The 27485-nt window shown below is 38.9% G+C and overlaps 4 protein-coding genes across 10 annotated transcripts in view; 1 reads left to right on the top strand and 3 right to left on the bottom strand.

Annotated features, from left to right (window-relative positions):
* lrp2a (low density lipoprotein receptor-related protein 2a) overlaps positions 1 to 1188 on the top strand; it is a 51168-nt gene extending 49980 nt beyond the window's left edge. For both annotated transcript variants that reach the window (XM_022213538.2, XM_051958873.1), the window contains one exon: positions 45 to 1188. In XM_022213538.2, the coding sequence (XP_022069230.2) occupies positions 45 to 215 (171 nt within the window). In that variant the 3' untranslated portion in view covers positions 216 to 1188. The remainder of the gene's footprint in view (positions 1 to 44) is intronic.
* rdh1 (retinol dehydrogenase 1) lies at positions 1054 to 7308 on the bottom strand. The gene is made up of 6 exons (XM_022213533.2): positions 7195 to 7308; positions 5128 to 5163; positions 4666 to 4996; positions 3066 to 3324; positions 1586 to 1749; positions 1054 to 1509 (listed from the first exon to the last, which is right to left on the bottom strand). Exons 1-6 carry the CDS (start codon positions 7195 to 7197, stop codon positions 1283 to 1285), a joined length of 1020 nt encoding a protein of 339 aa, XP_022069225.1. The 5' UTR covers positions 7198 to 7308; the 3' UTR covers positions 1054 to 1282.
* Positions 7030 to 20228, bottom strand: dhrs9 (dehydrogenase/reductase (SDR family) member 9). Of its 6 annotated transcripts, none has more exons than XM_051958876.1 (5): positions 20222 to 20228; positions 9986 to 10302; positions 9176 to 9434; positions 8921 to 9084; positions 7030 to 7991 (listed from the first exon to the last, which is right to left on the bottom strand). In XM_051958876.1, exons 2-5 carry the CDS (start codon positions 10296 to 10298, stop codon positions 7768 to 7770), a joined length of 960 nt encoding a protein of 319 aa, XP_051814836.1. In that variant the 5' UTR covers positions 10299 to 10302; positions 20222 to 20228; the 3' UTR covers positions 7030 to 7767. The 6 variants fall into 6 exon arrangements, with proteins under 6 accessions (XP_051814836.1, XP_051814839.1, XP_051814838.1 ...); XM_051958879.1 differs by lacking the exons at positions 8921 to 9084; positions 9176 to 9434; positions 9986 to 10302; positions 20222 to 20228 and adding exons at positions 14143 to 14306; positions 14398 to 14656; positions 16095 to 16411; positions 17387 to 17670; XM_051958878.1 differs by lacking the exons at positions 9176 to 9434; positions 9986 to 10302; positions 20222 to 20228 and adding exons at positions 14398 to 14656; positions 16095 to 16411; positions 17387 to 17647.
* On the bottom strand, positions 19368 to 26449 carry abcb11a (ATP-binding cassette, sub-family B (MDR/TAP), member 11a). The gene is made up of 25 exons (XM_022213532.2): positions 26390 to 26449; positions 26008 to 26249; positions 25854 to 25938; positions 25615 to 25748; positions 25349 to 25520; positions 25128 to 25252; positions 24870 to 25044; positions 24674 to 24787; positions 24356 to 24466; positions 24148 to 24273; positions 23847 to 24050; positions 23586 to 23756; positions 23327 to 23510; positions 23111 to 23189; positions 22931 to 23021; positions 22671 to 22835; positions 22485 to 22589; positions 22214 to 22375; positions 21911 to 22114; positions 21566 to 21807; positions 21320 to 21476; positions 21026 to 21223; positions 20724 to 20930; positions 19866 to 20012; positions 19368 to 19722 (listed from the first exon to the last, which is right to left on the bottom strand). Exons 1-25 carry the CDS (start codon positions 26447 to 26449, stop codon positions 19522 to 19524), a joined length of 3861 nt encoding a protein of 1286 aa, XP_022069224.2. The 3' UTR covers positions 19368 to 19521.
* Positions 26450 to 27485: the final 1036 nt, after the last annotated feature.

Here is a 27485-nt window from a genome sequence, read left to right as displayed (position 1 = left end):
AGACAAACAGAAAGCTGAGATGTTACCGTTTGTGTTGTTTTCAGATGAAGGATGAGAAGCCTGTAGGAAGCAGTGGGGACCCTCCTGCCCCTGAGCCCTCTCCATTCGTCCCCGCTGCCAAACCTCCGAAGAGGGATCGTCCCTGCACCTTCTCACCCACCGAGGACAGCTTCAAGGACACAGCCAACCTCGTCAAAGAGGACAGCGACGTATAACCCCTCTCTCACGGACGGGAATCGAAAAAGAAACACACTTTGCACAGAATTTATTTTTTTATGCAGCCTGTGTACAAAACTCAAATTGTTTCAGGACAGAGAAATACATTTCTATAGAATGAAGAAAAAAAGTCTGGTGAGACTATGCCTTCTGACATTTCTTATGCCAATTCTTGTGTTGATGTTTGTTTTTCTTTATTCTGATGTACAATATGTATATCTTTGCACTGAAGCTGCTGATAGAAATGTTAATAAATATGTTGTATATTTGTAAATTTGAACAGTAAGATTTTGTCTGAAATAGATCCTAAATAGTTCAACATAAACACAATATAACATATAAAAGGTGAGCTGCATTCTGAATGTACAGTACTTATAAGATCAGAGGTTATTATTAGAGAAATGCGTTGGGTGAGGACTTTTTCTTCTTTTGCCACTGAACAAAACTGAAGATGTATTCACTTCATCTTTTATGTTTATATACCTCATTTCAGGGATGAAAAATTAAAGCAGAACAAAAGAAATTGGATTTAAATTCATGCCATTAATTTTTTTTAAAACATCTGCTACATTATAAACAGAACTATGAGCTAAAATACGTGTTGCGACGCAAGCTGATTGTACCGAATCATTTCTACCTTTTGTTTCCCAGCTGTGTGACTTTAAATCAACATGATCATTTCTTTAGTGCTGATATTGGAACAAATAATGGCCTAAATAGATCGGAGCAGTACTTGAAGGTGCCTGTGTGCGTTGTGTGGATGTGTTGTTTTATGAAAAGCAACACATGACCTGAGGATGCAGATGAAGGCATTTAAAAAAAAAAAAGGTCAACGAATTCTTTACAGACTGATTTATTTTGTATCATGATGATGACAAATGAAACTGTATCTGTGATCATCCAGAGCATGATGCCCATATGGATTAAATTTCTGCTGCTGAGACATGAATGAATAAATTTCCTATTTTGTAACACAGTCTTGATGTGTTTTTTTTGTGCCTTATTGTTAATTCATGTAAAAGGGGAACTCATCTGGTCATACAAACTATTTGACAGATGTTCCTGCTCAGATGTTTCTCTTGTCTTTAGCTGAAGGGAGAAGAACGTTGATCACAAAGTCTGAAACAAACGTAGGGAGGTAGGACAGAGGGATCCAGAAGAGCTTAGCGTCCCAGCCTGCTGCGTAACGCGTGCGTGGGAACTGAGCTGTCAGTGCGTGTTCCATACATCTGGTCACCTTAGAGATATCTGGGCTGCACAAGATGCCCATGGAGAAGTCCTGAGCTTTCAAATCTGAGAGAGAAAACGACAAAAGTCATTTAGAAGGCTTGTTTGACAGTTTTGCTAAATTCACTGCACTTGTACTCACAGTCATTAAAGTACGTAGTGCCATATGAGTCTTTAACTTCTTGAGGGAGGCGAGTCCAAAGCCTCTTCAGGTCAGCATCAATCAGATCTAAACGGGTCACATTTGTCTTGAAGAAACCAGGTTCAATGATGCTCACTTTGATCCCAAAGTGCTGCATGTCCCTCCTGAGCAGACAAAGCCGAAAATGTGTTTCTTTAAAGCACGTTTGTCTTAACATTTTTCTTAACTTTACTTGAATATTTTCATTTCTGCTCCTTTATACTTCCACCATAATATATTTCAGAAGAAAATACTTTGTATTTTGTTTTATTTTTTTAAAATGTGACTAGTTTATGAGACATTACGCATAACAAAGACTAAACCAGAGATTGTGTTCACTTTCAGACTCTTGACAAATTTCAGATGTCTGACTTGTTTGCAGTTTCACTAAAGTGTAAAAAACAAAAGTTAATTTCTGGAGCAGAATTTTACTTACTTTTTTTACAGAATTTTTACTTTTTCATTTTCTCACAACCCACTGTTGAAGGAATACAACATCAGTTATATATATATATATATATATATATATATATATATATATATATATTATATTTATATATATATATATATATATATATATATATATATTTATATATATATATATATATATACATATGCTAGGGGTGTAACCGTACACGTATTCGTACCGAACCGTTTGGTACAGGCCCGTTCCGTTCTGTACAGAGGTGTACCGCGAAACCTAAAAAGTGCCCACAGTTGCGGTGGACATTTTTCCACTTAACTGAGAACTGAACCGTGACTTCCGTACCGAAATATGTACCGAACCGTGATTTTTTGTGTACCGTTACACCCCTAATATATGCTTATTATTTTTGGTAATTTTTAAATATTTGCTTTATTTATCAGTTTATATATATATATATATATATATATATATATATGTATATATATATATATATATATATATAAATTTTTTGCATTTTGTTGATAATATTTCCATATTTTTCTGATTTTTTTGTTTGAAAAACTGTATTCTTATGATTTTTTTTAACTTAAAATAAAGCAAATTGCATTAGATAACTGCAGCTTTTACTTCAAGTTAATAATACTTCCACCTCCATGCTGCTGTTTCATAACAGGTAAGAGATAAAGGGAATCTTGTTAGTGAGTGTTTCAATATTTTACTTTATATTTACGCTGAAAAAAAGACCTCCAGGTAAGAAGTGTGAGAGTCACTGATGATCTTTACCGCTTGCAGCTACTCAGAATCCCACATGCAGAAAGCTCATAATCAACTCCCAATAAGTTTAGTTTGACGTCATCCGTATGAGCAGCGTCATCTGTTGTCTTTTGAATAAACTTTTGACTACAAGCCAAATTCCATGAAACCTTTCAATAAACTACTGTTTTATTTTACTCTACTGACACGTCTACATCATGTCTTCATCCTAAGAACACGTGTGATGAATCAGTTTCCTACCTGAGGCTGTCAGAAAAGGCCTCCACTCCCCACTTGGACAGACAATATCCTCCACCAGTCAGAGACAGTCGGCCGAAAATACTGGCCACGTTCACCACTCTGCCCTGGGCTTTCTTCAGGAGTGGCAGAAAGTGGAGGGTCACATCGATGACACCGATCAGATTCACATCCAAAACTTTCTTGAAATCTTCGAACTGCATCCATTCGGTCGGGCCGATGGGTATCGACCTGCCAGCATTATTCACCAGCCCCCACAGACCTGCAGAAAGAAGCAAGGCAGGATAAATATTAAACACTATTTTAGTTCTCTCTTAATTGTTTTGTTGTAACATCTGAACAGTATATCCAGTAACCTATAAATAACCACAACTGTAAATATTTCCTTTGTTTTAGCGCAAAAAAATACGTTCCGAAAATGTTCGCATTTAAGAAACTCTCTTTTTACAGAACATTCTAAACAACCAGAAGTTTCTTGAGAAAAATAAGGAAAATTTCAACAATATTATGCCTCAGTTTATCATTTAGATATTACAACTTACATATCACAGAATTTCCACTAAAAGGCACAAAATTTTAAGTCACAGGTGTCTGGAACCGAATGATATAGAATTTTAGTTCATGATCAAAACAACAAGAATCAGACAAAAAAAAATTGGCAAAAAACAACCAAAACAAGACAAAATATTACAAAAATGAGACACAAAAGCAAGAACAAAATGACAAAAAGTTAGACAAACAACATGAAACAAAACAAAAAGAGGCACAAAATTTGATAAAATTTACAAAGCGAAAAAAATGGACAAAAACAGTACAGAAAATTACACAAATGAGACAAAAAATGACAAAAAGAAACAAAACAAACAACACAAGCAAGACAGAAAAAACACAAAACAAAGAATAAAGTAAAACAAAAAATGACAAAAATAAGACAAAGGAAACACAAAATGCCAAAAACGAGAAACAAAATGACAAAAACTTCAGACAAACAACAAAAGTCAGACAAAAAAGACAAAAACAAGACAAAATTTTACAAAAACGAGACACAAAATGGCAAAAGCATGAGGCAAACAACAAAAGTCAAACAAAAAAAAACAACAAAACAAGACAACAATTGACAAAAATGAGAAACAAAATTACAAAAGAACAAAGAGCAATCTAGTATTTTACTTTATGATCAAAACAACTTGTCAAGATCTATAAATTATTTTACATTTATATTTCTACATTTTAAAATTTGCAGTTAATGTTTTCTCTGTCATTTTTTACACTTCACAAAGCCGTCCCGAGGGCCAGTTTGGACCCTCTTCCTGGCCTGTTTTGGCCCGTGGGCCTCACGCTTGACATCAGTAAGGGCAGAGCTCCTCCACCGGATTCTGTTTTTATCAATCTATAGTCTAGATTTATGTCTGAAGAAGCTTTACTGGCTGTAAAATGCAGCCTATGAGGTCTTATTTCCTTTGAAGAAGAGGGTGTGTTGAACAGATCTGTAGGAGGATGATGGGTTGATGATGGGACCGTACAGGTTGCCTTTATCTCTCCCAGTGCTTCACTCTGACTGGCACCCTATCAGTATGCACCCCCTGCTGTCGGCCCGCCTCACCTCGCTCTGAGACCTCCCTGCTCACAAACTCCACCGCCTTCCTGATGCTTGAACCGTCCGTAACATCCAGCAGGAGGGTCTTCAGCCTGGGGGAGGCAGCCGCCCCAAGATCTGCCGCACCTTTCTCTGTGAGACAAGCAGCTATGACGTGGAAACCTTTTCTATCCAGCTGTCTGGCCAGAAGGTTCCCAAAGCCGCTGTCACAGCCTGTGATGAACACATGCTTCTGACCGAAACCTTCAACCTTGTAGGAATCTCTGATGTACCAGCGGACGGCAGCCAGGAAGGCCAGGAGGAAAACACAGGTTAAGGCCGGATGACACAGGAGGATCTAAAACACAGAAAATCCAACAGCTTTTTTCTTACTTATATGTCGTTGTTGCACAAGATAAATAGAAATAGTGGAAATAAAAGTGAATATTTAGTGCAGCAGTGTGCGCAAACAAGCAGAAATCAGCTCACCTCTAATGAAAGTCCTGCTAGACAGTCAGTCGACACCTGAGAGGAGATGACTTTCAGTTGAAAACATGAAATCTCCCAAACATAAATGGGTCAATATAGAATTGCAGGATTTTTTTGTAACGTAGTAGGCAGGTATCATAGTTGACATTTTGCTGTTTTCAGGCCTAAAATCAACATGGCCGCCTATAACCAAACATCACATGACATTTTTACAGAAAGATTCTTCTAAGTATTACATATACAATTGAGTACAATTGAAATTAAAACTTATTTATAAAGATATTGTAGTAAACCTGTTGACACTTGACTCACACACTACTTTAGATTAAATAACTCAGAAAGCCTTGGAGTCTTCCAGTCTTTTCTTCAGGAGGAAATGACATCATGTGGAGCAGGTCATGTGATCTGGAATTAACACACTTCCTTGAGAGGTGTTTTTGTAATGGTAGCTTAGCTGAAAGTGATTGCTCAGACACAGATATAATTTGTTATTTTCCACATAAAATCTGATATATTGCCAAAAAAAAAATCTCTCATGATTATCTCAACTTAATAAAAAGAACACAATCAAAACGATTTGCGAATAACCTTATTTTGTTATTGTTTAGCTAATTAGAAGCTGGTTGTTATTAAATTTGGACATTTTTTTAGTTGACATTTCAGTGATATCCAGTCATTCTTTTTCATAAATTATTGTTTCCATAATAAATAATTATAGAATTTGTAAAGACATGATCATAATGAACATAAAAAACATTTGTTTTTTTTTGTTTTTTTACTTTTAATAAAAATGTATGCAAGATATATCCCATGGGCTTCAAAAGTCTCTCAATTATATATTGACAAAAACACATGCACATAAATAATAGCTATAGAAGGATTTATATTCACAGTATGAACCAGGAAGTTCCATTAACCTTAACAGGAGTAAGAAGTGGTAGTAAAAGCTGCTATCTGTGGTCCCGTATTTGTAATAAGACAGAACATCATCTGAAATGTTTTGAATCCACAACACTTATATAATTCACAAGACTAAAGATCTAACAATTTCATGATAGAAGGGTCTGTTTTTTTTTCCTCCAGTGCCCTCTAGTGGATCCATCTGGCCATGGCAGTAACACACCCACACATTAAACATTGCACTGCCGGTGTATCACTAAAAAGCAGCTTGGTTTATCTGTTTTTATATTTCACAACCTCGGTAACAACTAAATAATATGAGCACTTAATGCAATAATGAATAGAAGAAGCTGGATTGTGCCTACATGATAAATGAGACTTTCACAAATGACAACACATAAAGGGTCAGTTCACCCTAATAACAAAGCAGTAGCTCTATATAATTACACAAATGCTGTACTTTAGGACCAATCTGAGCTACTTCACTTGAGTACTCTGATGTTATGATACTTTATACTTCTACTTCACTCATTTGCTGGGGTAAATATTGTATTGTTCACTTCCCCACATTTCATTTGAAAGCTAAAGTAAGCAGTTGCTTTTCAAATTTAACTTTTTTTGTACAAAATATCAGAACATACTTTGAAACACTTGAGTTAGTGGCTACCAACACCACAAATGCTTCAGTAACATGTAAATTGTCCCATTTTGTATAACAATTTGAGTTCCTATTGATGTTTTAAATACCTGCATGTATTCTTAAGATTGTTTTTTTTTTGCGAAAATTGAATAAGAGAACTACAGCTTTTTCTTAAAGATGATAATACTTCCACCTCCATGCTGCTGTTTAATAACATGCAAGAGATAAACTGAATCTTGTTTGTGGTTCTACAAGCACTGAAAAATAACATTTTCTGAATTCAAGTACAGTCGCATTCATCCTGAGCAAACAAAAGCAAACAACCTACATGTTGGCTAAAATATCAGGAGAGACTAGTCCAATTTGTTGAAGGGATCCTTTAATTCAACCACCAGATGGCATCAGAAAGACAAATCATTCATTTCATCATCTATCAAGTCACGGTGCTTATTGTGACCATTAAAGCTGATCTATCAGTGCATAGCAGTATAAAGATTGTAATATGGATAATAATAATTCAAACGTACCATGGTTACGATTGTTTAAATGCAGCAGATTCTTCACCGTCAAGACTACGGAAGAACTGAATGCAGAGGCAGCAGGTAAAGTTGTGCTGTGTGTCTGCAGAGTCAAGGTCCACAGTGGATATTACAGTGGGTCAATAAATGGTTCAACAGTGTGTTCTTATGTAATATAGACTAAAACATATTACATGACGCCTGGCTTCCCCTTTAACCTCAAATCCACTGCGAAACAAACTTCTCTGTTCAAAGGTGACACATCAGACTGTTATCAGCATATGATACTCTGGACAAATACAAGTCAACAAGTAAAATAGCCAGTTAGAAGAGAAGCGAAGTCCATCAAGAACAAGAGTCAAGCCTAACAGAGGTGAAAACAACACAGTGCTTAAGATTAACATGAAGACTTGAGAAGTGAAGGGAACTGTCTGAAGTCAGCTGTCATTTGGTACTGATGCTATATCGATAAGGCACATACAGCACAAACTGGAATCAGATTTATTGTACTGAAAATAAAACACATACAAGTGTTTTTCATATTGGCCCAAAAAGTTTCTTCGCCAAGTGGCATGAGAGAAACTACAGCACGGATACTTTTGGTTTGGGGCTGTTCTTCAGGAACAGTGCATCACTCAGGCAGGTTGGCATGTAGGACAGTGGCAGCCAGAAGAACTTTGCGTCCCATCCAGGAGAGTAGCGAGTACGAGGATGAACAGCAGAGATGGCGTGCTCCATGCAGCCCACCACCTTCATCAGGTCGCCGTCCGTAAACTGCTTGAACCTTTGATCCACTCCTTCATAAGCTGAAAGAGGAGAACACAGCTCATGTACAGGTCCATAAAGTCAGAATTTAACACTTTATTTAAAAGTTTATCGGAATTAACAACATGATTTAGCACCATTTTTTGCTAAAATGCCAAAAAATTAATATAGAATTATACAGTTGGTCTATCAGTCATCTGTGAAGTCCATCAAACTCTACTAACCTATAAAGGTGCTTTTTAAATAAAATTTGATTGACAAATCTTTTAGAAAAGAAAGAGTACACTATGAGGAAATGAGTGATTAACACCAGAACTCACCATAATCTTAACAACATAACATAATTCAGTGATTAATTCATTAATGGGAAGTTGAATCAATTCAGGGTGGCACCGTTTCTCCTGCATTTCGACCCTCTCAACACTATGAGCTCATTAAATGACACAAATAATGCAATATTTTGACCGTCACCTTTTTTCAGATTAGACAATTGTAGGGCAAAAATTGAAGGTAAAAATGTAGCCTTTTTTTTTTTTTTACAATTTAAAAAGCCTGATAGTCACTGTAGCACGAGATGTTCTGACCTACTTACTACAACTATAATTCACAATTAAGAAATTTGTGGAGTTAAAAAGAGTTTTATTGACTTCAACTTAAGTCTATGGAAATTTCTGTTGCCAACTGTATCTTATCGTACTTTGATCATGTTCATTCTTTGTTTTTGTCTATAGTTGTTTGGTAATTACTGTTTTAAAGCACATTATAAATGTATTAAAAGTTGACTCTTGCAAGAAAAAAATCATAATTTAAGAAATCTCTGAAGAATTTTTCTTCCAATGGAATAAAAATCGTCAGCAATGAAACAATATAAATGCTTAACAAAGCATCATTATACATGGTGTTCTCATTTATGTTTGCAGTTTGCTACAATAACAAATGTTTTATCTGTTAAGAAGTTACAGTTACTCACTACTCTCCAAGAATTGTTGTCCATAGTCGTCCTTCATGTCCTGAGGTAGTCTTTCCCAGAGCTTCTTCACATTGTTCTTCACCAACCCAAGATCAGTCACGTTTGTTTTGAAGAACCCAGGCTCAATGCAGGCTACCTTGACTCCAAATGGTGCCATGTTGATCCTGAAACACACAATGAGTTGCTTTTGATTAAGAAGACAAACATGAGAACAGCAGTGAGTCCAGAGGATAAATAAGTTACATCTCCTCTCACCGCAGACTGTCATTGAAGGCCTCCACGCCGTACTTGGACACACAGTAAGGTCCACCAAACGGGCTGATTCGCCCGAATATGCTGGCAACGTTGACCACTCTGCCTCTGGCCTTCTTGATGAGAGGGAGGACACTCAGCGTTGTGTCAATCACACCAAGCAGGTTAACGGCCAGCATCTGCTTGTAATCCTCTATGACGAGCCAGTCGGTGGGACCGGATGGAACAGAGACTCCAGCGTTGTTCACAACCGCCCACAGACCTGAAGCAGCACAAGTACAACATGATGTCACTTTGCCACACTGACAATATGAAATCACAGTTTCTCTGCCCGAAGGCCCCTAAATAGATAGACTACTTTATTAATCCCGTGGGAATTCAACTACAAGCCCCTCTACACTGAAAAATAACACAATATATCTTAAGTCACAGATACACTGAAATATAAAAACAGCAATTCTGTCATGTGTTGGACTTTCCAAAAGCTTCGGTTAAACTCTGACACATTGACTGACTCGCAAAGATACATTTGATAGTGCAGCATGTCTGAGCCACACCTTCTAGTTTGCCATCTTTTTTAGGGAGTGGCTGTGACTGCATCACTGAAGGACATTCTCCTCATCACACCACGGGGAGATATCAAATACCAAAGCTTTCACCAAGTGACTGTTTTTAATGGCACAGAAAATTTTTACATAGCTTGGGTAAAATTATAGGAAAAGAACGTTTGAAGCCTGATGAATTCTTAAAAAACCTGGACTTACAAGCTGTCGACCTAGATGGACCCGTTTGACCCTGCATGAACACACTCACCTTTCTGTTCCACGAGAGTCTTGATGCGAGCTGCTGCTTTCTTGACGCTCGCAGAATCCGTGACATCCAGCTGGATGGTTGTCACCCTTTCAGAGGTGATCTGCTTCAGCTCGTCCTCACCTTTCTCAGTGTAACAGCCTGCGATCACACGGAAGCCCAGTGTGTCCAGGTGTCTCGCCAGGTGGTGACCAAACCCAGAGTCACAGCCTGTGATGTACACATACTTGTCTCCCTTGTTGGAAACTCTTTCTAGTTCTTTGTACCAGCGATAGATGAACCAAACAGCCACCAGCCCAAGGAGACACAGGAACATTTTTCTAAGGACAAGAAGTAGAAGGAACCCCATTACTATAATGTTTGAATGCTCCTTTTGTAGTAGTGATCGCAGAGCCAGTCACTCGGCCCGAACTTTGTGTTGCAACGCATCATGGGTGTTCGAGGTGTTGGGATCATAAATGTGGTTATTGTGATTCATATCAGTTATACAGTCTTAGTGTTTTTGTGGCTTAGTTAGCCTAATTAGTTAAGTGCTATGTTGTCATGACTGTGTGTGAAGTGTAGTGTGTCTGATGTCTTCCTGCCACTGTTCACATATTATGTGCTCTCTGTGTGTCAAAATAAAAGCATCTGGTAGTGGCAGTGCGCATAAAAGACAGTCCTTTCTCCAGTGTCATTCTTCAACACAGCTTGCTACATAAATACATATGAATCCTTGTAAAAGAAACCAACAAAATTATAGATCAGATGCCATTGTTTATTCTTATTTTTGGGAGAGAGAGAGACAGGAAACGTGGGGAGAAGAGTGGGGAAAGACATTGCAGCCCGTTTGTGGGTTGTCAGCTCAACCGGTTGTGCTACTTGGGCACCCTCCATTCTTTATTCTACTAATCCATTACCCACTGCGTGGTTCAGCAATTACACCTAATGGATGTTAATGTACTTGAAAATCCATTAAGTATAATGGATGCTGAAGTACATTAATTGAAGTACAGTTGATGTAAAAGCTGTGTAGGAGAATATAACTGGGTGAGGAAGATCAGAGAAAATATGAGGCTGCTGAAGAAGTGACATTTGTTAAAAAAAAAAAAAAACTAGTCAAAACTAAACCAAACTAGTCAATTAAGATGGTTTTTTGTCTGATCACAACCAAAAAAAAACCTATAACTTGAATTTTACATTGAGAAGACTGTGGGAAAATCAGCACCCATTCAGATCTGAGAAGGTAAAACCAATGACTCAGAGAATCTTAAATGATTAATCACATGATAAAACTGGTGGCAATTGTATGTTTCTGTTATTAGACAAAATTGTACGACTTGACAGACTGCCATGCAAATTAATCTGGCATTATAACAAGTGATTAGCTCATAAATGATATGCAGAACATTTTCTGGAATAATACGAGTATAATCTTTCAGTTAATTTGCACAGTAAAATTTGTATACAAATAAAAAAATATATAAAAGCCTTATACATACTGTATATACAGGCTACAACATGCAGAGATCGACACACTCTAAGGCCATAAGAAACCTATTCCTCACAAAAACATAATAATTTTATCTAAATTTAATATTTACACAGTGACATCTTCAAGTTACTTGTCAAAAACTCAAATACTACAACATTACTTTTACACCTAACCCAAGAAAAGCAGCACACACACTCAATTCGGAAGTCAAAAATGAACTGAAAATGTAATAGAATTAAAATAAACCTTGCATCGAACGGTCAGAGATGAAGTTAACTGTACTTTATGGGCATTTGAAGACAGACACGATCAGAGTTAAACTGTACCTCCGTGAAGTTTCCCAAAAAGCCACTTACATATGTATTTCCAGTGGTCTGTGCAGGAATCAGAGCTGCAGAGTGTCAACCTCCAACAGAGATAGCTGTGCAGATCACTGATCACTCCTCTATGCTCTATATCATCGGGTTAATTTGATACCAACTTCCGGGCTTTGATCTGCTGCCTTTTTTCCTACTCTTCAATATCAAAGTAAAGTGAAGATCGCCATCTGCTGGACACCACGTGAAAGTGGTGGACACTTAAATGCACCTTTTATACATGTATTGAGCAAAAAAAAAAAAAAACGTATTCTGGCACAATTTACATTCATTCCACTGCCTCAGTCCTCAATGCAATACAAGTATACAAACATTAACCTCTTTACTACAATACACTGAAGGAAAAATGTATAATAAACAGAGCTGATGACTCCATTTCAAAAGCAAAATGTCCTTCAAACTGTTTTATAGATGCTACTGGCAAAATGTGACACCTCATATTTTGATATAACAAAGCAGAGAAATTTAAAAAAAAAGAAAAGTCAATATTTGTCTGTCTTCAAATAAGCATTCAATGAAAATACAACACAATGAAGATACTTGGATTAACGTCTGGGTAGATTCTCAGTCATCAGGTTCTTGAAGACATTTCACTTCCATGTAAGAAGCTTCTTCAGTTCTGACTAATGGGGAGGTACAGAATTTTTAGTCACTCCAGCTCACATGGCTAACGACTCATTAATGACCCAGGATTCACATGCCTCAAGGTGTGAAATGTTGTGAAACCACGTGGTCCACCAACAAGGACAGCAGTCATGGTGATGGAGCTGCCAGTTTATTCAACAAAGGATGTAAATCTGCCAAGACAGGAGTGAGTCAAGATGTTAATGATAGCGGGACTTTCGGAGAAACCCTGTCACTGCAATGTAGGTATTTGATAAGTTGTGTCACAAACCCCCTCTGTTCAGAGATGGCTGTTCCAGTTTGACATAGATGGCTTTCTTTACTCCTCTCTGTCCGAGCATTGCTGTCCTCAGAAGAATGTCCTTTAGCCTTAAGATGCAGGTGAACTGCTGAGTATCTGCTTGTAAAGCTGTTGTTTAGGTTCTCCTATGTACAAGTCTGCACACTCTTCCCTGCATATACAACATTGCTCCGCTTGTGTGTTGGTGTTTTATCCTTGAACCAGTCCTTGTCTTATAGTGTTGCTGGATCTGAAGTGCAATGTGGTGTTATGTTTGGAGAAAATCCTCAGTTTTTCAGATACTCCAGCTATGTATGGGATGTGAAGAAAACAGGAGGAACAACATTGCTCCTCCTGGTAATACTTCCACCTCCATGCTGTTGTTTAATAATAGATAAAGTGAATCTTGTTTGTGGTACTACAAGCACTGAAAAATAAAATTTTCAAATTTCAAGTACAGTCGCATTCATCCTGAGCAAATAAACCATCTGCATGTTGGCTAAAATTTTGTAGAATGGATCCTTTAATTCAACCACCAGATGGCATCAGAATAACAAAAATCATTTAGAATTATTCAATTGGTCATCTCCTATCAAGTCATGGTGCTCACTGTGACCATCAGAACCAATCTATCAACGAATAGTAGTCTAAAGACTAATGCGTATAATAATAATGCAAACATACCATAGTTACAGTTATTTAGATGCAGCAGATTCTTCACCGTCAAGAGTACGGAAGAACTGAATGCAGAGGCAGCAGGTAAAGTTGTGCTGTGTTCCTGCAGATTCAAGACTGTTGCCAGCATTTGATACTCTGGACAAATACAAGTTAAGAATTGAAAAAGACACTTAGAAGAGAAGCAAAGTCCATCAAGAAAAAGAGTGTTAAAAGCTAATAGAGGTGAAAATGGCACAGTGCTGAAGGTTAACATCTTATGACTTGAGAAGTGAAGGGAACCGTCTCTGCCACGTGACATGACAGAAACTACAGCACGGCTCTTTTTGGTTTGGAGCTGTACTTTAGGAACATTAGATCCGTCAGGCAGGTTGGCATGTAGGACAGTGGCAGCCAGAAGAACTTTGCGTCCCATCCAGGAGAGTAGCGAGTACGAGGATGAACAGCAGAGATGGCGTGCTCCATGCAGCCCACCACCTTCATCAGGTCAGCATCTGTAAACTGCTTGAACCTTTGATCCAGTTGTTCAATACCTGAAAGAGGAGAACACAACTCATCTACAAGTCCATAAAAAAAACAAAATTTAACAATTTATTTAAAAGCTTACGAGAATTATTGACACGATTTAGCACCAATTATTGTTAAAACGGCAAAGAATTAATGGTGATCTCATTTATGCTTGTGGGTTGCTATAACAAATGTTTTATCTGTTAAGAAGTTAGTTACTTACTACTCTCCAAGAATTGTTGTCCATAGTCGTCCTTCATTTCCTGAGGTAGTCTTTCCCAGAGCTTCCTTGCATTATTCTTCATCAACCCAAGATCAGTCACATTTGTTTTGAAGAACCCAGGCTCAAGGCAGGCTACCTTGACTCCAAATGGCGCCACGTTTAACCTGAAACACACAATGAGTTGCTTTAGATGAAGACGACAAGCATGACAACTGCAGTGTGTCCAGAGGATTAATAAGTTACATCTCCTCTCACCGCAGACTGTCATTGAAGGCCTCTACACCGTACTTGGACACACAGTAAGGTCCACCAAACGGGCTGATTCGCCCAAATACACTGGCAACGTTGACCACTCTGCCTCTGGCCTTCTTGATGAGAGGGAGGACACTCAGCGTTACATCGATCACACCAAGCAGATTGACGTTCAACATATGTTTGTAATCCTCTATGACGAGCCAGTCGACGGGACCGGCTGGAACAGAGACTCCAGCGTTGTTCACAACCGCCCACAGACCTGAAGCAGCACAAGTACAACATGATGTCACTTTGCCACACTTACATTATGAAATCACAGTTTAAACTGTTCTATTTTTATATCGATGCCTGAAACTTGAGTTTCAACAATGCTTGAGTTAGGAAGATTGACACCATTCACATGCTGGTTTGGTAAACATGAAGCAACACTCAGTTTAGATCACTCCACCAGCTGGAAATAAGTAAGATAAGACCAACGTTATTCATCCCGGATGAAATTATTTTGTCAGAGTACAATACAACAAACAATAACCAAAGGTTAGTGCAACATATACAATTACACAGGGGTTAGTAGTAAAATAGACATAAATAATGCAAAGTACAAAATGCAAAGTTTCGTAAAGTGTTTGCGTGAAGTGTCTAAGTTTAATTTATTATTAAAGGAATACTGGATATCATTAAAACATCAAATAGCCGTTCAAATTTAATAACAACCACCTTCTAATTAGCTAAACAATAATAAATTGAGCTTATTCAAAAATTCATTTGATTATGTTGTTTTTATTAAGTTGAGATAATCATGACATGTTTTTTTTTTTGGCAATATATCAAATTTTATATGGAAAATAAATTGTATCTGTGTCCAAAAAAAAAAAAAAAATCACTTTCAACTAAGTTACCCATTACAAAAACACCTCTCAAGGAAGTGTGTTCATTCCAGATCACATGACCTGCTCCATAGGATGTCATTTCCTCCTGAAGAAAAGACTGGAAAACTCCAAGGCTTTCTGAGTTATTTAATATAAAGTAGTGTGAGAGTCAAATGTGGCTATATTGTATGTCAACAGGTTTACTACAAGATCTTTATAAATAACTTTCAATTTTACTCAATTGTATATGTAATATTTTGAAGAATCTTTCTGTAAAAATGCCATGTGGTGTTTGGTTATAGACGACTATGTTGATTTTAGGCCTGAAAACAGTAAAAATGTCAACTATGTTACCAGCCATGTTACAAAAAGTCCCGCAATCATATATTGATCCACATGTTTGAATGCACATTTAAGCAACAGATACACTGAAACATAAAAACAACAATTCTGTCATGTGTTGGACTTTCCAAAAGCTTCGGTTAAACTCTGACACACTGACTGACTCGCAAAGATACATTTGATAGTGCAGCATGTCTGAGCCACACCTTTATCAGGGAAATAGTTTGCCATCTTTTTTAGGGAGTGGCTGTGACTGCACCACCAAAGGACATTCTCCTCATCACACCACGGGGAGAAATCAAATACCAAAGCTTTCAGCAAGTGACTGTTTTTAATGACACAGAAAATAAAAACCACAAATATAACTTTCTTTTAAACATAGCTTGGGTAAAAGAATGCTTGAAGCCTGATGAACTCTCAGAAAGACCTGGACTTACAAGTTGTCAATCAAGATGGACCTGTTTGACCCTGCATGAACACACTCACCTTTCTGTTCCACGAGAGTCTCGATGCGAGCTGCTGCTTTCTTGACACTCGCAGAATCCGTGACATCCAGCTGGATGGTTGTCACCCTTTCAGAGGTGATCTGCTTCAGCTCTTCCTCACCTTTCTCAGTGTAACAGCCTGCGATCACACGGAAGCCCAGTGTGTCCAGGTGTCTCGCCAGGAGGTGACCAAACCCAGAATCACAGCCTGTGATGTACACATACTTGTCTCCCTTGTTGGAAACTCTTTCTAGTTCTTTGTACCAGCGATAGATGAACCAAACAGCCACCAGCCCAAGGAGATACAGGAACATTTTTCTAAGGGCAAGACAGAGAGGAAAAGTTTGAACCCTACTTTTGTAGTCATTCACTGTTATAATATATGGATAATCTATACCTTCTCAACTAGTGTTATTAGAAAATAGCCCAAATAAGGCTGTCAACTGTGTACCAACCTGACTTCTGCACAACACAACTGATGGTCCCAACTCCAATAAGAATGCAAGAAATTCCACTAATTAACCTTGACAAGGCACACCTGAGAAGTGAAAACCATTTCAGGTGACTGCCTCATGAAGCTCATTCAGATAAAGCCAAGAGTGTGCAAAACATTAATTAAAAGGGGTTATTTTGAAGAATCTAAAATATGAAACATGTTTTGGATGTAAGGCAGTTAGAACCTGGGCGAGTACCCCTCGACTCCAGCTTAATTATTCTGCTGAATCCTGTTAGGTAAATCTTAATAGGCAGATAGAATCTAACCCTTTAAACGGAGAGCTGGACCAGATTTAACCTGAGGCAAGGGTTAAAGAAGGCTAGACTGGCAGACAACTTATTTCACGCTTTTTTGTTTACTACATTATTCCATATGTGTTCATTCATAGTTTTGATGCCTTCAGTGAGAAAATGCAATGTAAATAGTCATGAAAATAAAAGAAAAACCAGTAAATGATGCAGTGCGTTCAGACTTTGACTGGTGGTGTATAGATACAAATTGAATCCTTGTAAAGAGACCAACAAACTAACAGATCAGATTCCACTGATAATTCTACTATTTTATTACCCAGTGCTTGGTTCAACTGTGTAAGAGAATAAAACTGGGTGAGGAAGATCAGTGAAAAGACGAGGCTGCGGGAAAAGTGACATTTCCTATACACACCTGAAACCACCGTGAGAGCCCAAACTGGTCAATCCGGATAGCTTTTGTTTGTGTGATCACAGAAAACAAGATATTCAAAGACAGACTCAATCAAAGTTAAACTGTACCTCTGTAAAGCTCAAAAAGCCACTTACATGTGTATTGTCTCTGGTCTGTGCAGGAATCAGAGCTGCTGGGCGTCAACGTCCAACGGAGATAGTTTTGCAGATCGCTGTAAACTTCATTTGCTTTATCCTCGGCTTCATCTGGGCAGGTTCTCAACATGCGTACTTGTCCGCACATGCGCTCTTGCGAAACGTCATCAGTTGGTCTGTGCAGGAATCAGAGCTGCTGGGCGTCAACGTCCAACAGAGATAGTTTTGCAGATCGCTGTAAACTTCATTTGCTTTATCCTCGGCTTCATCTGGGCAGGTTCTCAACATGCGTACTTGTCCGCACATGCGCTCTTGCGAAACGTCATCAGTTGGAGACCAAATACTGATCAAATTCAAAGTACGCACCTACTATTGACATTATCGAGGATACATCAAACCAGACCGTAGGCTGTTTCTTAATTCCGAGTACGGACTTGCAAGTAAGGAAGTACGGAATAGCTTACTTAATGACGTCATTACCTTGGCTCTGCTCGTCTTTACCGTGAAAAACAGCAAAATGGAATCAGATGTAGTAACACAGCCATGTATATTCAGGTTATCAGATATATTCAGGTTTTTATGATAGTTATGCATCTTAATTTAATGTTTTAGAGGCCTTGATTTATTGACGGCTGTACTTTGTGATGCAGTTGGCCTGAACCGGCTTATTCTCAGTTCTATCAGTGGATCATCAAAAACTTTTCAGAAACTAACAACTGAAAAAATGTTACACCTTCATGAGGATACCACCTAATGCAGGACTGTTTTATAGGATCATGTTTTTTTTTTTTTTTAATCTGAATGTACTTCATAAACAGGAATGGATATGTTTATAGTTTCATTATTAATGTTACTAAAATACATTAGTCCACATACATAGCTGGAGAACTCTGGAGGCAGATATATATATTTATTTTATACAATAATATTAAATAAAAATAGAAGCTGAACACACAAAGGTTAGCACTTTTGCCTTGCAGCAAGAAGATCCCCGGCTCAAATCCCGGACCTGAGGTTTTTCTGCATGGAGTTTGCATGGTCTCCCTGTGCATGCATGGGTTTTCTCCACACACCCTGGTTTCCTCTCAGTCCAAAAATATGCTGAGGTTAATTGATTACTCTAAATTGTCCGTAGGTGTGAATATGAGAGTGATTGTTTGTCTGTAGCCCTGAGACAGACTTGCGACCTGTCCAGGGTGTCCCCTGCCTTCGCCCGAGTCAGCTGAGATAGGCTCCAGCGACCCTAGTGAGGGTAAAGCGGTGTACAGAGAATGGATGGATAGATGGAACACACAAAGGTAAATTAGCTCTATGACTTCTCCTGCAGTGAAATCTCTGATCTCATTACCCCCTGAGAGAGACACATAGAGTCAAACATTAACATGCATAAGTAGATGTAGCACTGATCCCAGAAACTGTACATACCCCCCACCCCCCTTTTTTACATTGGTAAATATATTTATTTTAAGCATTTCATGCCACTGTACTCCTGTCTGAATTGAGCACCGCCTCCCAACAGAATTGTCTTCCTTCTTTCTTCAAATTTTTTTTTACAACTATGAATGAACACGTATAGAATTATTAAACAAAAAAGTAAGAAATAAGTCAAAACGTGTTTTATTTTAGATCCTTCAAAATAGCCACCTTTTGCTTTGATTACTGCTTTGCACACTCCTGGTCTTCTCTGGATGAGCTTCATGGTTCATAATTTTGATATTTTCAGTGAGAATCTCAATGTAATCCCAATGTAAATATTCATGAAAGTAAAGAAAAAAATCCTTACATGAGAAGATACAGTATGTCCAAACTTTTAACTGGTAGTGTATTTGTTATTAAAAAAATCACACACTACATGAAGAACAATTCATAACTGGCATGACCAGATGCATGTAATAATTGTTCACATTTCATTCTTACAAGCTACTAATAAACAAACAAATGTACAATAAATAGCATTATTGCCATATCATTAATAATGAAACACATAATAACTAAAACTCATGAAACGTAACTATGAACTACTTTTTTGGTGTAATATCACAAGATGACATCGCATTCATTCAAATGAGTAAATATGCAAACTATGCAAAACTGATGTTTATCAGATGCTCTGTGTATTGTGTTGCTGCAGGCTCCTAGCTGATAGGAGCACCTGTTGTGACCAGTTTATAGTAGGCGCCCTTCTTTGCCATCAGTGTCCGATGTGTGCCCTGCTCTATGACAACTCCATGTGACATCACTGCTATGATGTCAGCAGTCTGGATGGTCGACAGCCGGTGAGCGATGACGATGCATGTTCGTCCTTTTCTCGCCTCATCCAGAGCTGACTGGACCGTCTGCAGGAAAACAGGGCTCAGTCATGAGAACGTTCTCTTGGTGTGTCATGGAAGTACATGAAGATGGTTTTAAAGCACTGCACACATCCATCCTGTAAAGACTGACTGACATATTTCTGTAGATGTTGTAAAATATATCATACCTTTTCACTTTCTGTGTCCAGGGCAGAGGTAGCTTCATCTAATAGCAGGATCTTGGGATTCCTGACAATGGCCCGGGCGATGGCAATGCGCTGTTTCTGTCCTCTTGACAGCTGAGAGCCCTGAGCACCAACCTGAGTCTCATATTTCTGATAGTTTGAGTTGTGAGAGAAGTGAAGAAAACAAAAGGCAACAACTTGAGCAACTGTAATACTTGATAATGATTTATTGGAGTGGTCAACATGTACCAATGCAGTATGAGTGGTTTACTAGTTGTATTTTTACAATTTTTCTATTGACATTAATTGTGATTTATAAGACACTTGATATGTAACAAAGTCCCTGTGACCTATGCCACATATGTATTTCAGGTACTAAAATGTGCAACAATTTAAAGCCAAGGTCAATATAGCAGCTTTTCTGGAACTTTCAGCCACATTACAATATCTAAACCAGGTGGTCATCAATTTGTAGATGTTTAAATTTTAAATTTAAAAACATGGCAAATCCCGTCAGCTGAGGAGGATCATGTGGTTCAATCAAGAGCTTTCAAACAGCTGCTGAAAAAGACCCTGTGGTGCGTTTTTGTGTTTGTAATATAAGCTTTTTAAAGCAGGTTATAATGAGAATGCTCTGTCAACTCCTCATCATGCTGCAACTGAAAGGAACAAATGTTTAGCATGTAATTTAGCATTAAGTATCTATCACAGTCAAATTTGCCTCCAGCAATGTATGAATATTTAATTTATGCTTGATTGAACTATGCAGTGGTCTTGTCAACAGCAACACAGTGACCAGACTAACAATGATGACTTGAGTGGTCATTCATGGAAAATTCATTTATGAAGTGTTATACTCACATCTGGAAGCATCATCACAAAGTCATGAAGAAAGGCTTTTTTAGCGGCATCAACAATCTCCTCCATGCTGATGTTGCGTGTGTTATCTCCATACTGTATATTCTCAGCTATGCTGCAGTCAAACAGAACAGGCTCCTGGGACACGATGCCAATCTGAGATCTCAGGAACGGCACGTTGACTGACTGAGATCGGTGGCCATCGATCAGCTGAAAATAAGACAGTGGAAGCAGAGTCAATGGTTTTGCAATAAATTGAACTTATTTTGTGATTTTTTTATGAAATCAAAATGTAAAATACACACCACTCGTCCTTCATCGGGGTCATAGAACCTTTCCAGCAGTTGAACACTGGTGCTTTTGCCACAACCGCTGCTCCCAACAAATGCCAAAGTCTGACCAGGCTTCACAGACACAACCAAACCCTTCAACACTTGAGTGTCTGGTCGGGTCGGATATGTAAACTTGCAATTAAGGAACTCTATGTTCCCTTTGAAGCTCTCCTGAAAGTTAACGATAAGGCTCATAGTGACAAAATGACACTTTAGTGCATAAAATAATCATTATAATTACAACCAATTTTATTCAAATCCACCAACCCATTTCTCTCCATCTGAGGGGCTTATGCTGATTTTAGGAACTCTGTCCAACAGCTGGAAAAACTGAGCAGCAGCAATTTTGGCTTTGGCGTAATCTGGAGTGAAGGAGGAAGCTCTGCCCAGCGCTGTGCCACTGATTACTACAGCTGAGATCACTCTGGAGACACATCATATAAACACAGTATTGGAAATCACATCACAAAATTCTAAATGTGATTGGTTGCATGAAGCCGGAAAGTTACCAACCTAAAAACAAACATATACTGTAACCCCTCAGAGCTGACCAGGTAGCCTCCATATCTGAATGAAGCAGCATAGGCCATGAAGATGACACACTGGGCAAAACCAAAACAGAACCCATAGATGTTGGCTTTCTTCTTAGCAGATTTATATGGGAGCTCCAGTTTCTGCTCGTATGATTCCACAAATGAGCTCTCTTTGGCCAAGCCTGCGATGGTCCTGATGTTGGCGAGAGCCTCACTGGAGACCTGAGCGAGAAACATCACTGCAAATACTGGAACTTTGACTTATCAGAGGAATTGCTAGCTGTCTTTGGGTCAAAATGGTGAATATTCTGGAGTAGAAACTTACTCGACCAGCTGCCTCCATGGCCTTTTTATCTTGATTTGCAAAACCTGTCAGCATTTTGGCTTGGAAAAGTCCTGACAGCCCAAGGAAGGGCAGGAAGCACATAATCACCAGAGTTAACTTCCAGCTGAAGTAGAAGGCGATGATGAAAGATGCTCCGATGCTGGTCAGCGAGTTAACAATCATGCCAATCTGAGAACCTGTCGCCTGCAGAGAACAATCCAGCCACATGCAAAACAGCATTGTTAATGCCAAGTCAAGACTACTGTCTGATTAGAAACCTGAGGCCTGTAAATTGCAGCTCACCCCCTGGACCATTGATGCATCTGTGGCCAGTCTGGTGGTCAGAGCTCCAGGACTGTTTGTAGCGTCATCAAACCAGCCGACCTCCTGTTTCAGCATGGCCTGGAAGCCTACTTTCCTCAGACGACGGGTCAGGAGCTCTCCAGACTTTGCAAAAGCGTATCCCTGACAACATTAAATCAAAGTGTGATTTTGTTGTGTTCTATACTGACATGACAATAAGATCCAGATGTCTTAATTATGTGATGAGATTTCAGATTATTCTGACACAAACCTGTAGAAACTGTGAAAAGAAACTGATCACAGCCACGATGCAAAACAGAACGCATATCCCATTGATCTGATTCCTCTGCTCATTCAAGTCCTGAATGGCAAAAGTCTGTACAAACAAATGCACATATAAATAAAACAATTCAGGATGTGAGATGGATTATATATTAATCATGAGAGCAGCCTTTACCCCAAGAACCTGGCTGAAGAGAAGAGCATAGATGGGGTTGACAGAGCCGTTGACAGCAGCTCCCAGGGAGCCCAGCAGCATGTAGGGCCACTCTGGCCGGTTGTATTTTAGGATGCGAGCAACTGGAGCAGGTTCCACATGCTCGTCTTCATCATCCTCAAGTTCCTGTTAAGAAATATGTGTTAGAGCAGTTCATTTCCACAGGATATGTAGTAGTTCAGGTTAATGAATTCAAATGCATGAACGGGTTTTCTCAGTACATTTTCTAGTGTGATCTTCAGGCTTCCTGATACTGCATCTGGGACAAAACCAGCAGACAAATTGCTGTGGGATCGCAGTCGAACAGAGCTCCTATAGAGAAATTCAAAACATTTTATTCATGATGATCTCTTCTTACATTTTATCTGTATGAACTTAGGTGGATTTACTGAGGGGTTTACCTTTTACTAGATCTGGTGCTTCCACGGCTAAAACTCCTCGGTCTTTCCAAGTCTTCCTCCAAAGGCTCACTGATCACTTCTAAGAGAAAAAAAAAGCTAAATTAATGCAACTTTAATGCAAATATTGAAGCCTTTGTTGGCTTTAACAACAAACACAGCAAAGAGAAATGAAAACACACTAGTCCTGTGACCTGCTTCACATGCAGTATCTCCTACCATTAGTTGTGTTGGATTGGTTCTGCAGCGTGGCCAGAGTGAAGTAGACGCCTTGTTTTTCCAGTAGCTCGCTGTGTGTTCCTTTCTCCACAGCCTGTCCATGCTCAAATCCAACGATAACATCTGCATTTCTAATTGTGGACAGTCGGTGGGCTATTGAGATTGTTGTCCTGCCTGTGCGTACCTGCAGATATACTAGTTATATTGGTATCATCGTCAATGCTTGACTTTTATGTAATGCACAGACAGTGAGACTCACTTTGTCTAGTGCTTCCTGGACGATAGCTTCACTCTCATTGTCCAGTGCAGATGTGGCCATGTCCAACAGCAGGATTCTGGGGTTTCGGATGAGAGCTCGAGCGATAGCAATCCTCTGCTTCTGTCCTCCACTCATCTGGCCTCCGCCTTCACCCACCAGAGTATCAAATTGCTGGAGGCCAAAAAGGTACAAATCAGCATGTAGTATACGATTGTGAAACTGCTGCACATCTCTTCAGTGTCACTCAATATGAACATGTACCTGTGGTAGTTCCATGATGAAATTATAAGCATTAGCTTCTTTTGTTGCATTGATAATGTCTTCCATGGTGACTCCAGGTCGACCGTAGCGGATGTTCTCTGCAATGGTTGTGGCAAACAGCACTGGCTCCTGCTCCACGATACCAATGAGAGAGCGAAGCCAGCGGATGTTTAAGGTGCGAACATCATGGCCGTCCAAAGACACCTGACAATGAGATTACATTTAAATATACTATAGAGAAGCCTTCAAACATTTTGCTGAATTTATCCCATGTTGTGAATGAAGCTGCCCAGGTAGTTACCATTCCTTCCTTTGGATCATAAAACCTCTGAATGAGCTGGATTGTGGTGCTCTTTCCAGATCCGCTCGGCCCAACAAAAGCAGTGGTTTCTCCTGCTTTGATCTTCATGCTCAGATTATCTAAAATCTGAGAAAATCGTTGGCTTTGCATGAGTTTAAATTTGAAAAATGAAACATGAAGACAAGAAATGCAAGATAAAGAGCGTTACCTTGACTTCAGGCCGAGATGGGTAGTGGAAAGTGATATTATGGAACTCAATGTCACCTATTACTTTGTCTAATTTGTGGCCCTCTTCTGACAAACAGTCAATTTCTGGTTCCTGTGAATACAACAGCAAAGAATGTTAATAGAAATGTTAGAAACAATGGTTTTGGTTGCTGACTGTGGAGATGTGTTGTACATGAAGGCTTCTGCTAACTGTCTTAGCATGCTGGGTAGTGTGTACCATGGGGCACTTAAAAAATACCATATAGGTTTGCAATATCACCACAGACGTTGTTAGTCTTAAGTAGCATCCTATTTTTACCCGGTCAATCGTTTCAAAGATGGACTTTGCAGCTGCTCGTCCAGAAGCGAAGGCCTCGAGACACGGTGAGGCCTGGCCCAAGTTCATAGCTGCCATGAGCACTCCAAAGAAAACCTGAAAACAAACACGGTAGCCACAGGGTGAGACAAAGACCGCTGTGTTTCAAATTATATCAGAAGCTTGCATATAACTTTACCTGAATCAGGCCCCCAGGAGACAGCTCCTTGGTGTCGATGACCAGTTGGGATCCGTACCAAAAGGCCAAAGCGTAACACAGGAAAATGATGCACCATAAGTATCCTTGAAACACGCCAATGATTGTGCCCTTTTTTACTCCCCAGTTCTGAGCCTCCACAAGGTTTTTGTCATACCTGTGCAAAGTTTAATACTGTTTCAGATAAGAAAGTAAGTGAATCATCATTTACAATCTTCATTCATCAGTATTACAAAGCACCTCTCAGCTTCCTTTTCCTCCCCACCAAAAGCTGCTACTGTTCTGATGGACGATAGAACCTCATCAGCTACAGCTCCTGCTTTTGCATAGGCCTTTAGCTCTCGTCCTGTCAGTCTGGACACAGCCTTAGGGAACAAAGAAGACAAATACATTTTCAAAGCCACTAAAAAAAACACAGCCATGACTTAAATATGATCCACACCCATTTGGTGATCTCTTACCATCGCCATCAGTCCAGCTGCTAAACCAATCAGAGGACTCACTGCGATGACCACCAGAGTCAGCTTCCACCCACCGATGAAACCAACCATGAAGCCAAACACAAACGTGGAGAGTCGCTCGATGAATATAGACACCTGATCAGCGATGGCGTTGTTGATTTTGTTGATATCACTGACAAGAGATAGAAAACAAAGGAAACGTGATGTCAAACATTTTGTCAACACAGATAAGAGTCTGGTCTGGAAACAAAGAGCCACCGACTTACTCAGATATCCTTGTGTTCAGTTCTCCTACAGAGTTGCAGTCAAACCATCCGATCTCCATTCGCATTACTTTTCTGAAATAAGTCTTTCGGATTCTCTGAATTTGTCTTGCCGCCGCAAACACCCACAAGTAAATCTACAGTGTGAAACAAAAAAGAAGTAATGGGCGACTCTCCTCGAAGTCCTAATTACTCAAGAGACATTGAAATTAAAGCTGAATATGGGAATCCTGCACACTCACCTGAAAGTAGCTCAAAACCAGAACTCCTAATCCAATTCCAATGTAGTAATACGCAAACATGGTCATCTGTGCTTCAATGTCCACCCTGCCAGGAGAAAAAAATTGTAACAACTCCTCACTTTAATGTCACATTGTCAGTAAATTAACACCTCACCCGCAGTCCACTGTGCTGTTTTCAGCTGTTTCATATATGGAGCCATTAGTCCAATAGATGGTTTTGTTGATGCACGTCTTGTTTGGGTCTTTCAGTTCTTGTGCTTCAAGCTCATAAGCCACAAATGTGTTTGTCATCATGCCGTACACCAGGAGCATTAAAGGTGAAGCTGCACCGTGGACAAGGGCACAAAAACTCCCCACCACCATCATCACAGTGTCTTTCCAGGTGGCAAATCGAAACTGAAAATATAGATTTGTGGGGTTTTATTAAAACTTAGTATAGATATTGTTCAGAATTTGTTCCACATTTAATTTCTTCTTGACATTTAATGATGCAATGCAAGAAAATAATAATACTTAATAATAGACAAAGCATTTACCAGCTGGAAATATCCAACGCTGAGTGCATTTTCCTTTTTTCTCTCATCTCTGTAAAACATGCAGTTCACATATTATACAGAAACCCCATAAACTGAAAACATGAACATATCTCAAGTCTCCCAAAACAAACTTACCCTTTCTTATTTTCAACTGGGGAGGAAAAAAAAGGATATCTGTATTTAGAGTTGTTCTAAATTGCATTGCAAAAAGAAAAAAATATTACTTTGACAGTTTTGTTTTAGACTGAAAGTTGCTTACTCACCTCCGTTATCTTCACCTGGAGTTGTACGATTGTGAGATTTCTTCATGTCAGCTGCCCTGACTTTAGCACGTGTGTCCTCACTTGGTAACAACTAGATAAAATAATATTAAAATGGAAATAAATATTACATTACATAAGAATAAATTGTAAGATAATAACCGAAGAAGCCTCTTGGATGAGAAATAAAACATAATCACACGCCTAAAAACCTCAAATGGCTGAAGTTACTTGGATTAAGATAATAATTTAGGTAAAAGTTAGATCACCTATGCCATTCACTGTGTATTTAATAAGATGTTAAGAACACTACAGTTTCCATCAGCTCACCGTACCAACGTCACTAATAAAACATTATACCGGAAAAGAATATTAATGGAGAATTCTGTAGAAAAAAGTGTAGCAGGTCGTAGTGCCAAAAAAGCAAAACGCACCATACCTGGACTCTCGCAGCAGAATGTTTGGTTCCTTCAGAAATCCAACGATAACACTGAGGCTCTAGGGAAGAAATCCCTATCTTATTTTCAGGTTAACCTGTGCCTCCCACTTTCCCATTATCTACTCTTCCATTAGACTGATAAGGGCTCTGTCAGAAGTGACCTCTCCCCCAATGTCTTCGAAAGAGTGATATTATGGAACTCAGTGTTCCAGTAAGTAATTTCATCAATGGCAACTGTAATTTAGTATTTTAAATAAATTTGATTTTTACAAGTTTTCATCCTTTTTTTCTTGTTGTTTTTGCCATATTGTTGTTGCTGCCTGTCATATAACATGTACAGAGCTTTGGCCAGTCCAGACTGTTTTAAAACATGTGATATAAAAACTTGATTTGATCT

This window comes from Acanthochromis polyacanthus, chromosome 14 (assembly GCF_021347895.1).
Source record: "Acanthochromis polyacanthus isolate Apoly-LR-REF ecotype Palm Island chromosome 14, KAUST_Apoly_ChrSc, whole genome shotgun sequence".
Taxonomy (NCBI): Eukaryota; Metazoa; Chordata; class Actinopteri; family Pomacentridae; genus Acanthochromis; species Acanthochromis polyacanthus.
Note: the sequence above shows the minus strand (reverse complement) of the source record. Positions and strands in the feature narration are given on the sequence as shown.